The 12,670-nt window shown below is 39.8% G+C and overlaps 1 protein-coding gene across 1 annotated transcript in view; it reads left to right on the plus strand.

Annotated features, from left to right (window-relative positions):
* Nucleotides 1-12,670, plus strand: part of dchs1a (dachsous cadherin-related 1a) — a gene marked incomplete at its 5' end in the record, with an annotated part of 78,506 nt that overhangs the window by 47,524 nt on the left and 18,312 nt on the right. The window contains 6 exons of the mRNA XM_079482310.1: nt 7,712-7,900; nt 8,288-8,519; nt 8,858-9,094; nt 9,456-10,496; nt 11,926-12,113; nt 12,447-12,543. Coding sequence (XP_079338436.1) covers nt 7,712-7,900; nt 8,288-8,519; nt 8,858-9,094; nt 9,456-10,496; nt 11,926-12,113; nt 12,447-12,543 — 1,984 coding nt within the window. The remainder of the gene's footprint in view (nt 1-7,711; nt 7,901-8,287; nt 8,520-8,857; nt 9,095-9,455; nt 10,497-11,925; nt 12,114-12,446; nt 12,544-12,670) is intronic.

Raw genomic sequence — 12,670 nt, forward strand, 5'->3', positions numbered from 1 at the left:
TAACACGTGTCTGTGTTGTGTTATTTGGTGTTTTGTCCAAGTGGACATACTGTGGTGAGCAATGCATGGCAATACATTTATTTATGTTGCACCTGAAATGATTCTGTCTGGGTTTAAGTTGTTGGCTGCTTTGACAGAGAGGTTGTGCATTGGAAAATGTGATTGTGTCATTTCTGGATGCAAGAGGGGAAAACCATGTTGATAAACAACAATATTGAGCTAAGTAATAGATAAAAAGCAGAACTATGTATTGCATAAAATTCTATGTATGTTAATAAGTGAAAATATATTCATGAAATTATAAAGCCTTTTTACGTCATAAGTAACATCCCTATTTGTAAAAATGTACTCGTATTTCATGCACTCAATATGTCAATTGCTAGATTTTTATTTCCAATCCTCAGTGTGTTTGCCTACATGTCAAATTCCTTTATCTGTGTAACAGTAATGACCTTGAGAGATGTGTAGTTTCACTCCGTCTGTCGGTCAAGAGGGTCAGAAAATTGCAGGAGGTATCTCCCTCAACTCCACATGTCTGTGAAGTAATGCCAAGAAAGAGAGAGAGAGATAAACAGCTGTAACAACTCATAGCATGTCTTTGTATATGTACATTTAAATATGTCTGTAAATATAATCATCTGTTTCATTGTCCTTTCAACACTGTCTCTCAGTCACATTGATCTCTTTCAACTTCATTCCACCTCTTTGAGTTTATTTTCATCCCGAGCCTCCTTTCATGTTTGTATTTTTCAATCAGTCTGCTTTCCTGTATATTTCCTCCTGTGGGTTTGTGAATCGTCCATCAGTGTGCTGTTTTCATCTGTCTGATGTCATATGATGTGAATGATAGCTCCAATAAAATGCTGTATTGAAATTATTGGGAGTGTAGCGTGTTTAGGGTGTGCTTGGCAACGTCTGAATCTGTCTGTATGAGAAAAGAATGTGCTGTTTTCTGATTGATCTCTTATCTGTCCTTCTATGGATTGGAATGAGATATAGCACCGGATTGAAAATATGAAAGCCATATTGTGGCCTATAAGACTGTTGATATACATTTTAGTCGTGGTTAATATGACTTTTATCTAGATTTCGGAGAGGGTTTTGTTTTGTGTAGGACTTATACTATGTACTATAGCATTTTTATATATATCAGTAAAATCAGTTGCAAATCACTTTCATTTGGGAATGAAAAACACTAGAAATTTTCCATAAATGTAAAATCTCATTCCCATGCATCACTTTCTGACTGCTTTAGATCATTGTAAACTACATAATTTATTGTCATGTCCTGTGTTGCTCATGTCTTTTATTTTGAAATTGTGGCCTTTTTGTCTCTGTTTATTCTTTCTGTTTGGTATAACCTATTTTCTGCTTGTCAACAAGGCACAACCATAGATATATATATAACTAGATGCCTCATTTAAGAGCTCTAGGGGACGTATCCAATGTTCACCATCTTGGAATGGTCCACTGACGTCAATCCACAGGGATTTAAATTCCCGAAAAATTGGATAACCTCTCGTTGTCGTCACATGTTAGTGTAGCAGATATAATGTTTGAGTTTACACAATAATAAATATGTTTTTTAACAGAGTCAGCTTGATTTTGAGTGTTAATGGACCGGCTCGCACCATTCCAATATGGCATCTAGTTATTTATATCTATGGGCACAACTACATATTTATTTTGCTACAAAATATATAAGTCAAATGCTGCATTTGGACTTGATACCATTGAGCTTTAACTCGAATCGATAAATCGGTTTCTTTCATTTTTTTGAACAAATATTTAAATGCTTTGGGGAGTTTCAAGAGAGAACTTCAGAGGAAGAAGTCTTCTTGCCATTTAATTGTGTTTGAGATTATTAATCTAACTCAGCTCAAATTGTAATTGTTTAAATCATCATTGCTGTTTTGTAAATGATAGTACAGCATATTATGGTTAGCGTAATGTGAGGTGTTTGTTTTGTTTCGTATTTGTAAGTCAGAGTGACTGTATACGTCTGTGTTTGCCGAAATTAAATGTTTCCTTACTAGTGATTCTATGTTATTTATTGACTTTTCATGTTTAGTCAAGTTAAATAATGTTGTGAAGTCACTTTCAGACTTTGTGAAGTGTTTTATTGGGGTTATTTAGTGTCTTCTGTAAACACTACACTTTGGTTCTACAACAGTCTGCACATAGTACGGTCTGCTTTTATGGTACCTTTATGATGTTGTTTGTATTTTTGGATAATCTATTCATTTAACCATTGTTAGCTCTTATGTTGTTATGCTTTAGCCTTTTATAGTTTTCCCACTAAACCACAATTCCAATTCAATGGCTGTTGCAACAATTAATGAAAATCACTATTGTTGCAATTGAAGCGCTGTTATTATACTTTTAAAGTCATGTTACATGAGATTGTGCTGTTTCAGTTGGATTTCTGTAATTGAAGTTTAGTCGCCCCCTCACATGTCATGTTTGTATAAGAGACCTTCTCATGACTCAGAACCGAGTCACCGTGTGACCCTTTGCCAAGTTCAACTCACTGTTGAATATAAGATTTCTTGGATAATGGATGATATTCTTTGGTTCTCTACTGAGAAGAACAGTAGTCCAATCTGCCACTATACTTTTACCAAAAAGTTGTTGATTGATTTACCTAATGGTATCTGTTGAAATGTTTTACCTTGCTTATAGTGAGTACACTGCATGATAGTTTGTTCAAATAGTTTAGCTAAATTAATGTTTCATCACATTACATAAAGAAATGTATTAAGGAACAGTTCGCCCAAAAATGATGTCATCATTTCCAAATCTGTATACATTTCTTGTTCTGATGAACACAGAGAAAGATATTTGGAAGAATGTTTGTAATCAACCAGTTCTTGGACCTCATTGACCATAGTAGGAAGAATTATTATTTATTATGTATTAAAAGAAGATATTTTGGAGAATGTAGCACAGTTCTGGGGCACTTTTGACAACCATTGTAATTTTTCCTATTATGGTAGGTAAGGGTGGCCAAGAACTGTTTGGTTACAAGCATTCTTCTAAATATCTTTCTCTCTGTTCATCACAACAAATACATTTATACAGATATTTATTTTTGTGTGAACTGCAAAAGTATACTCAGCTGATCTTCATCTCCTACAAGTAAATTAGAGCTTTACTTTTTAGAAATTTGCTGAGACCTTTCCTACACCACATGACTCATTATCTGATCTGTTTGATGTTTTTACCAACTGCCATTATGATTATAATAGTCATATTTCATAAACTGAAACTGAGGACTTGTAATTTGTCCGCAAGTTCGAAACCTTAAGTGACCTCCAGTCAGTGGTTTGTTGACAGACGCTTTGCAGACAAAAGGTTTACCGTTCTCATTCCAAGGTGGTCAATTAGCGACTCAAAACCTTCATTGTCGTATGTTGGGGTGATGCTTGGGAAAGCATCAGTCAAATCTCTCAGTTGTACATTAACCGCTAAATGAGCTGTGCAGCCTTGAGAAAACCCAACACAGTGAAACTTGATCCAATGCATTAGTTAAAACTAACAAGAACTGGACAATCTTATTCTTTCTCCATATAAATCTTGTATTCGCTTACTTGAATGTTTCTTTTTGTCCTCAAAGAAAAGGAGTCAAGTGAAATGGTGGGTGAACCACAAGACTCCTCAAGGTTGCGTTGGATTCTTTTGGCTTGTTCTGCAGCAACAGTTCACCTAGCCAATGTCTCGCTTGGTTTACTCGGGGCGGCTCTCATCTTTCACACATTGAGAGCAGGAGACAGGGGAACGATTCTCTCCCCGCAACATGTCCAACGTTCTTGCTCTTGTCTCATTTTCACGCCTTGAAATGAATTCCCACACTCGTAGTAAAGACTGAAAATCTGTTCTGCAAGGAAGGAAGATATAGAGATCTGTTGAATTACAGTGAGGTGGACTTTGAGAGCAGGTTGTTTTTTGGGTCTGTGGGCTCGGGTTTGTGCAGTTGGCGTGTCTCAGTCTGCATGTTTCCGTGAGTTATGGTGAGGTAAAGCACCGAAGATTTATTTGAGATTTTGAGAAAGCAGAGCAAAATCCGTCCAAGCACACTGTGACCCACTTATGGTCCAGTCAAGATTGAGGTTCTTCTAAACTTCATATGAACTGTTATTGTACTGGCAGAGCAAGGCACTTAAACAGTACATCCCCAAAATCCCTCTGCTTCTGTGTGCATACACGAATGCACTTTAGGTGCCCCTTCAGGACCCCCAAACGCTGAAAAGACAATCAGTCAACAGGATTCCTGCCATCTCGCCACGTTTTCTGACACACTTCAGAAGTTATGAGCTTGGTTTTCTCCCCACTTTTAGGAGCCGATACATTTAAATCCTTATTTGTTGGAGAGCTGGAAAAAGAAACTCAATCCCACTTCTGGTTTTAGTCTTGGACCTTGAAGCGTTTAAGTGCCTTATGTCATTTGGGTCATTTCTTCACAGTCTTATCATAAATATGTATTTTATATTCAGCCTGACAGATGTTTCAAAGATGGCGTGTTGAGTGTAGTAATAAATACGTGATTTCTTTTTGTGACCATCTTGCATTCAATAACTGCTATGAAAAGAGCTTTGACCAAGAGGAAATGTTTATCTTACAGTGTCGCTCTGGAATGCTAAATTTGGACTAGATTGAGACCCACAAATGCTCAGACATATCCCAGCCTTTCTGCTCAAGCCAGGCCTTCATGGAAAAAGGCTTTATCCATGAAGCAGATCCTTGGTCAAACGGCTTCACAGTTTGTTACCTCAGGATCTCACCGTTAAGGCCTCAGGCATCCAACTTCTGTCATGCTGGTTTGAGGGGAATAAAGATAGGTAGTGTTGTGTTTATAAATGACAACTTCGTTGTAAAATATCAGGTTTTGCTTAGAGGACTGGATGGCTAAAAGGTGGAACATCTTTTTGCTGTGAACCGGGAGTTCTTGAGAAGTGGGTAAATAGACCCAGTGGCTTTATTAGGAAACTGCACCATTGGTTCATATGGAATTCACTTCAAAGACATAGAGACTGTCTGATGAAGCAAACATCTGTCATGAGCGAGCGGCAATCTTCCGGTCTCTCTCGTGAAACCAACACGGAAGTGACTTAATCTGCAATTAATTGACTGGTCGCTAGAGACTAGCTCAAAAAGCATCTCATTGAGCACCATGTTAAAATGCCCAACTTTATAGCAGAGCAAACATGTTTACAGCCTTATACAAAAACATAGCTATATAGCTAATTTTGCCCTTCATGACAACTGTGGGGAGGGTGAAGTTTTTATATAAATTATATTAAGCCTTAAAATTCCGCATAAATGAGGGCGTGAAGTGTCAACACATGTGAAATATTATTTGCAATAAGTCACCAAAATGAAAATGTTAGAAACAAAGTCATGATTTTCTTTGAAGTTTTGAGTTTTACGGTGTGACTGGCTCGTCATCGCTAATGTAATTTATGTTATATACTGTAGATGCAGAAGACAAAAAACAGTGCAAATCTAGTGTTTTTCATAGGGACAACTTTTGGTTTATTTGCCAGTGAAAAGTATTTATACAGTAGCTGGCAGTTCTTGCTCTTGGCAAACAGGGACAGAGGTTGCTGTTGAAGCCTGCTTTGGTTTTCTCCACCTCTCTCTCTCTCTCTCTCTCTCTCTCTCTCTCCATCTATTTATTTATTTATCTAACTTTGTCTCTTGAGTAAAGACTCTGTTATCCATCTGTGAAAGTCTTTATGTTCACTAGCTGCCAGTAGCTTCCCTTCACTTGGCCTAAGAGCAGCTGAGGTCTCCGGGTGCTCTCCATTTACCTACATACTACCATCCATAGTCAAGTCAAGTCAGCTTTATTTATATAGCGCTTTTCACAATTTTCATTGTTACAAAGCAGCTGTACAAGAAAACATTGACTATAAGTAAAACATAAAAGGTTATGGAAGTCAAAACACAGTTCAAATATCAGACACACAATAAATCCCTATATGCAGAGTTAATTAAATAAGACTATCAAATTCTAGCAGCCCCCCCGGCCAGGCAAACAGTGCAAGCAGTATGCAAACGGTGGCGAGGAACCCAAAACTCCATTGGAGGAGAAAAAAAACCTCCAGACCAGGCCTAACCAGGGGATTCCAGTTCCCCTCTGGCAAAAACTGCTGCCTCTGCACAAGCTCGACAGTGCTTGCACAACAAGGCAAAATAAAAAACAAATTTAGATTTAAAATTATCATTAATAATCTAATAGCGACTGAAGTTTTGTAGAGTCGCCACATCCTTCGTCCAGCATTTGTCAGGTCTGGGAATGGATTGCGCCCTGCCCGCTCCGGTAACCTTGGACTGCGTCCTGCCCGCTCTGGTAACCTTGGAACAATGAGACAAGACTGGCTGAGAGTAGAGTACTGTTCTGCACTCTTTGATGCAACAAATGCATCAGTTGTTATTGGAAGTGTCCCTGGTTCCGGTTGATCTAACTAGTGCAGCCTAGATCTTTGAAATATATATATTATGATAGTGTAGTGTATGCAAGATTAAAAAGATGCGTCTTTAGTCTAGATTTAAACTGACAGAGTGTGTCTGCCTCCCGGACAGTGCAGGGAAGACTGTTCCAAAGTTTAGGCGCTAGATAGGAAAAGGATCTGCCGCCTGCACTTGATTTTGAAATTCTAGGTATTACCAACTGACCTGACACCTGAGAGCGTAGTGCACGTGATGGACTATAATACGTTAGAAGTTCTCTCAAGTAGTGAGGAGCTAAACCATGCGATGCTTTACAGGTAACCAGTGCAAGGTTGACAGAACCGGGCTAATATGCTCATTCTTTTTTGTACGCGTAAGAACTCGAGCTGCCGCATTTTGGAACAGTTGGAGTTTTTGTAATAGGCCTGCAGGGCAACCACCTAATAGTGCATTACAGTAATCTAGTCTTGATGTCATAAAGGCATGTATAAGCTTCTCTGCATCCGATGGTGACAGCATATGACGTAGTTTAGATATATTTTTAATACACCATATACAGTGATATGTGCTGCAGGATTGGAGTATGCAAAGAGCTTGACCCAATTGAGATAAATGAGGTGCAGTTTGTTCAGTATATTTGCACGTTGGTTGCTGAGTTGAGTTGTGTTGGAATATATAGAAAATATACTTCATTTTAGTCATTTCATATATAAAGGCATTTGCTTTGACATTTATTGCAATGCATCAACCTGCACGGTTGCTCCAGCAAACAAATATTTGAATGCAGGAACATCAATCCAAAAACAATCCATAGTATAGGCTGCTTAGTGCACAACAAGGGGACTGCCCATGTTTGAGGCTAGTAAATTACAGTTCTGCTGTTGTTTATGCATATATAAAATTGTAATTTTGTTCACATTCAGCCATGTGTCATGGTTATTGTTGTGCCTATTCAGTTTATGTTTGTTTGAAGGAAATCATCTTTATTTTACTTTGCAGTTTTGGTACTGTAGCTTCATCGCTACTTAATTTTCACTGTAAAGTGTAAGTTCAACACAAAATTGGACACAATTTTGCTACCTAACTGCTGGCTGTATCCTTTAACATTTGTTTGCAGTTACAGCGTAACACACAGTAGTTTTTTTATATACGACTTGAATTTTTATCCCTAAGACTAAGTTGCATACTTCTTTTCTAAAGCTTTGTGGGATGTTTGGCTGAACTTCAGTCTGAAGTAAAACGTTCCTTCATCTTCCAGGTCACAGCCACCGATGCGGATGGTGGGTCCTTTGGTTCCATCTCCTACTCACTGGGCTCTGGTCCAGGCACCGTAACCCCATCTCAGTTCACCGTTGGCAAGGACAGTGGACAGATCTGTACTACCACCGGCTTGGATCGTGACCAAGGTCCAGCCAGCTATGACTTTACCATCACAGCTGCGGATGGGGTAAATACCCAGTGATTTAAATTGTATAAAAATGCAAGTTATAAACTGTCTGTATTCGAATGGTTTAGTAGCAACTTATCATCCTGCACCACCACAAACCCAGAATAACATGGAAAAGCGTTAAGCGATAATGAAAGGAAATTACAGCGGACAAATTAAAGCAGTCGGGGGCAGCTGGGCCTTAAAGAGTAGCAGATTGTAATATTTAATAAGCTGTTTCCTGACATGGCATTTGCTCCATATGGGACGCCATGTGAGCAAGATGTTTGGTGGCAAGAACTGTATTGCATTCTGTCCGGTCGGCAGATTTAGCGTATGAGCTACCTCTTTCCTGAAACTCCTTTATGAAGGCTTTTGCTAACTAACTGGGCATGTTTCTTTTTCCAGGGAGGACTGCGTTCAGAGGCCCATGTGCGGGTGGACATGATAGACATAAATGACAATCGACCAGCATTTTACCCTTTGAGTTATGCGGTCAGCTTGAGCACGCAGAGCGTGCCAGGAACCTCCGTTCTGAGGGTGACGGCTCATGACCCGGATGCTGGAGAGAACGGCAGGGTTATGTACCGTACGGCAGCTGGTGGGAGCTCGCCTTTCTTCACCCTCAATAAAGATACTGGTAAGATCTTTCTGCCCTCCTTTTAAGTCCCATTATTATCAATTACCCATTATTTAAATATTTGAAAACTTGCTGTTAATTAAAAGATGTAGGTGACGTTTTTTTTTACATTTCAAGTTTTTAGCTGAAATTAAGATGCGATCTCTAATGATTCACAAAATTAAAGTCAATAGATTCCCTTATTGTTCCTGATGAATTGATATGGTCTTATGAAGTGTATCAATTGGTCCATCTGTTTTTTTTTTGGTTGACTTTTGTCTTTCATTTAAATAGCAAAAGCTGTTGTTTGTTTTAATTCACTCTTAAGAAATATTTATTTTGGCTGTGTGTTTTCTAAGGCGTGATCTCACTGTCGCGTGCTCTGCATGGGAAGGCAAACTCTGTCATTACCATGGTGATCTCAGCTCAAGATGGTGGTGGTCTTACCGCTCCGGCCAATGCCAGGGTCAACATCAGCATCGTGGTGGGACTGGTCGCACCTCCTGTGTTTGAGCAAGCTCAGTACTTCTTTGTGGTCTCTGAGGACGCCCTGCGTGGAACACAAGTTGGCGTTGTCCGGGCCAGCACTAAGAACGGTGGGTGAACCGATCTCAGCATTTCTTGGTCCCCCTCCTTTAACCACCACATCCCCATTCAACCCTTTTAAACACACAAACTAGTCTTCAGTGTGTCAGTCACACCGATGTGTGCTGAAAGGCGGCATCTTGCTTTTTTCTCCATGGCGCACCACTTGTACAAATAGGCACAGAACTTCTATACACACCTCATTTACACTATAGATTAATCACAGATTCTGTTTGTCAGATTCTAGTTTATTTGAAGAATTTGCTTTGGGTTATTTAAGTGTTCTGTCTTCTCATGTCTTGGAAAAGCAATTGGATTTGTATTTTTTGTATTAACTGAAGTGTCTCTGGCCATTCACCTCTTTGTTCTCAGGTCTCTTGAAGGATATCTCCTACACAATAAGCTCCGGTGACCCAACCGGTTATTTCACAGTAGATTCTGAGACAGGAGCTTTAAGGACAAGCTTGCCTCTGGATCACGAAGCCCATTCTAGCTTAAATCTAGAGGTTCAGGCGCATTGCGGTAACCCCCCAGCCTTTGGCCAAACTCGGGTACGGATTACAGTGGTGGACATCAACGACAACGCACCCGTCTTCTCACCCTCTTCATCCGAGTCATTGATCCTACCCGAGGACACTGGGATGGGTTCAGTGGTCTACAAGGTGCAAGCAGAAGACCGTGATTCGGGCCGGAATGGTCTTCTGAGTTTTGACCTGTTCACCAACGGTGCCCAGAGAACCTTCAACATCGATCGCAACAGCGGACAAATCCGTCTGATCGGGAGTTTGTCGTACGATACCATGCCTCGCTATGACCTGCAGGTTATCTCCAAAGACAGCGGAGCTCCTCAACTTAGCTCGACCTTCACGCTGGTCATCCACGTGCAGGCGGAGAACAGCCACGGACCTGTGTTTGATAGCCTAACATATAGAGTAGAACTGAAGGAGAGCACGCCACTCAACACCCGTTTCCTTCAGGTGCGAGCCGTAAACAGAGACAACAGCATCACCGCTGGTGTGTCGTCTACATCCTCTGCTCCACTGGCTTACCACCTGCATCCAGACGGCGACGCTGCAGGGTTTGGCATCGTGTCTGATAGTGGTTGGCTGTTTGTAAAAAGCTCTCTGGATAGAGAAGCCAAAGAAATGTACCTCCTCACAGTGTTGGCATCATCAGGGTTCGGGCAGCTGAAGAAGACGGGTAGCGCCACCGTGCGTGTGTCAGTAATGGATGAAAATGACAACTCACCACGTTTTACCCAGGAGAGGGCATTTCTGGCGGTGCATGAGAATCTGCCGGCAGGGACTGGTTTTGGTAGGGTGCCTGCCAGCGATAGGGATGCAGGACTCAACGGTCGATTGAGCTACCGCCTGCTCCATCTGGATCGACACTTCCAGATCAACTCCCACACAGGTGAGCTTTACATATTATGCGAGACAGTCCAGCTGTGAATAAAATGGAAGATAAAGCATTGTGACTTTTGGCTTTGTAACAGACAAAGAGTTTGTATCTGGTATACTTTTCCATGCTGCAATGTGGTAGATTTACAAGGCTAGTTACAAATCACATAGCTTTTAACATTTTGTCTTGTGAGCAAACAATAAGTATAGTCTACAAAGCCTTGTTTACATTTAAGAACAACATCAAATAGGATTATATATATTTAAGAAAGTTAGTACAGTTATTATAGTTTTCTTTAAAATTTTCTTGTAGTTTTTTTTTCGGATTATAAATTAGCCTTTATTTTTTATTTGTAGTTGTCATGTTAATTTAATTTAGTTTAATTATATTTTAATTTGTGCTTTTTCATTGTTACAAAGCAGCTGTACAAGAAAACATTGACTATAAGCAAAACATAAAAGGTTATGCAAGTCAAAACACAGGTCAAATATCAGACACACAATAAATTCCTATATGCAGTGTTAATGAAATAAAACTATAAAATTCTAGCAGCCCCCCCGGCCAGGCAAACTGTCTCAATGAGACAAGACTGCCTGAGAGAAGAGTACTGTTCTGCACTCTTTGATGCAACAAATGCATCAGTTGTTATTGGAAGTGTTCCTGGTTCCGGTTGATCTAACTAGTGCAGCCTAAACCTTCAGAATATATATATTATGATTAAAATGATGCGTCTTTAGTCTAGAGAGTCTTAAACTGACAGAGTGTGTCTGCCTTTTTTGTTTATTAGTTTAGTTTTTCAAATACCATTTTGGTCCATGTTTTATTTGATTTCAATTACCAAAAATATATATATTATGATATATATATTTCTTTTTGGTAAAGTTTATACCACTTGACTATACTCGACACATTTCAGCTAATCATCGGCACTTCTGCTGAGCATTGTTATGTGCCTCGAGTACTTAGCTCGAAGCCTTTCCTCTTTTTGTTTGTCGATTTGGATAATTTGACTCATGTCGTTGACCGTAATCGTAGGTGCGAAAAACGTCATTGTTCACTATGGATGCTTTGTGCGCCGGATATAACTGAGCTGGCTGAGACTAAACATGGAGGTGATCGTGCATGAAGTATATAAACTTGAGTTGAGTGAATATAGAACGTGTGTTGGGGCAACTGGACCAAACAAGGCCCAAAATATTTGATCCTACAAATCCAAGGTTTAGATAAAGTGCTTGCACTTGGTTTCACAACATCTATCTTTTGACCATTCTAGTATTAAGCAGCATACTGTACTTGCCATTACACTTCTAACCTTACTCTAACTTTTGGAGGGTCCTCTTGTTTTAGTCTGGACTTGTTTTAGTCTGGTCTTCTTTTTCTCCGTAGTAAACGTTTTCTCTGTTTCTCTCCGATTCCTTCATCTGTCTTTCTTATCTGTCAGGGGAAATAAGTACAAGACTCGCTCTTGATCGTGAACTTCAGTCCAGCTACCAGCTCATTGTGGTGGCTCAAGATGGTGGAACCCCCCCACGCAGCTCTACATGCACCGCTTTCCTTACAGTCCTGGATGAGAACGATAATGCCCCCTCTTTCACCCACGCTCAGACAGGAAGAGAGCTCTTGCTACAGGTATCAGAGCTAATATCGACCTCTAAATCTCTTCCAAAGAACGCATACAGTGGATATGATGACCTGCAGGTTGTAGTATCCAACTTCCAAAGGCAGCTGTCAAGATCAAAGCTTTAAGATCTGTGTCAATGTGAATTTGAGAACCAGGAAAAGTGGAGCTTTTTTGCTAGCATTGAAGTATTTCTGTTCTAATAATTTTAACTCTGCAATGAAGGAAACTGAGAAAATTGCATTTTCAGCATTGATGTTTAAACAAATTGCTAAAAAAAGTTCAAAGCTAAGTTAATAATGTGAGCGATTTGAAGCCTGTATTAAGCTAAAATCTCCATGCAGGTGTTGGAAGGTCAGCCGTCTGGATTTCTGCTGGGTATCGTTCAAGCCAAAGACCCAGATGATGGGGAAAATGGGGCTATTTTCTACTCTATGTCTGGTAAGACCAGTGAATTTATCAATGAACAAAATGATATAAAATCAAAGCGAACAACATCAGTGTTTTTCTTTGTTTTCAAAAGCGATATCTTTTATCATTAGATATACAGTACCGGGTAAGGGCATGA

Source organism: Barbatula barbatula, assembly GCF_947034865.1.
Source record: "Barbatula barbatula genome assembly, chromosome: 19".
Classification (NCBI taxonomy): domain Eukaryota; kingdom Metazoa; phylum Chordata; class Actinopteri; order Cypriniformes; family Nemacheilidae; genus Barbatula; species Barbatula barbatula.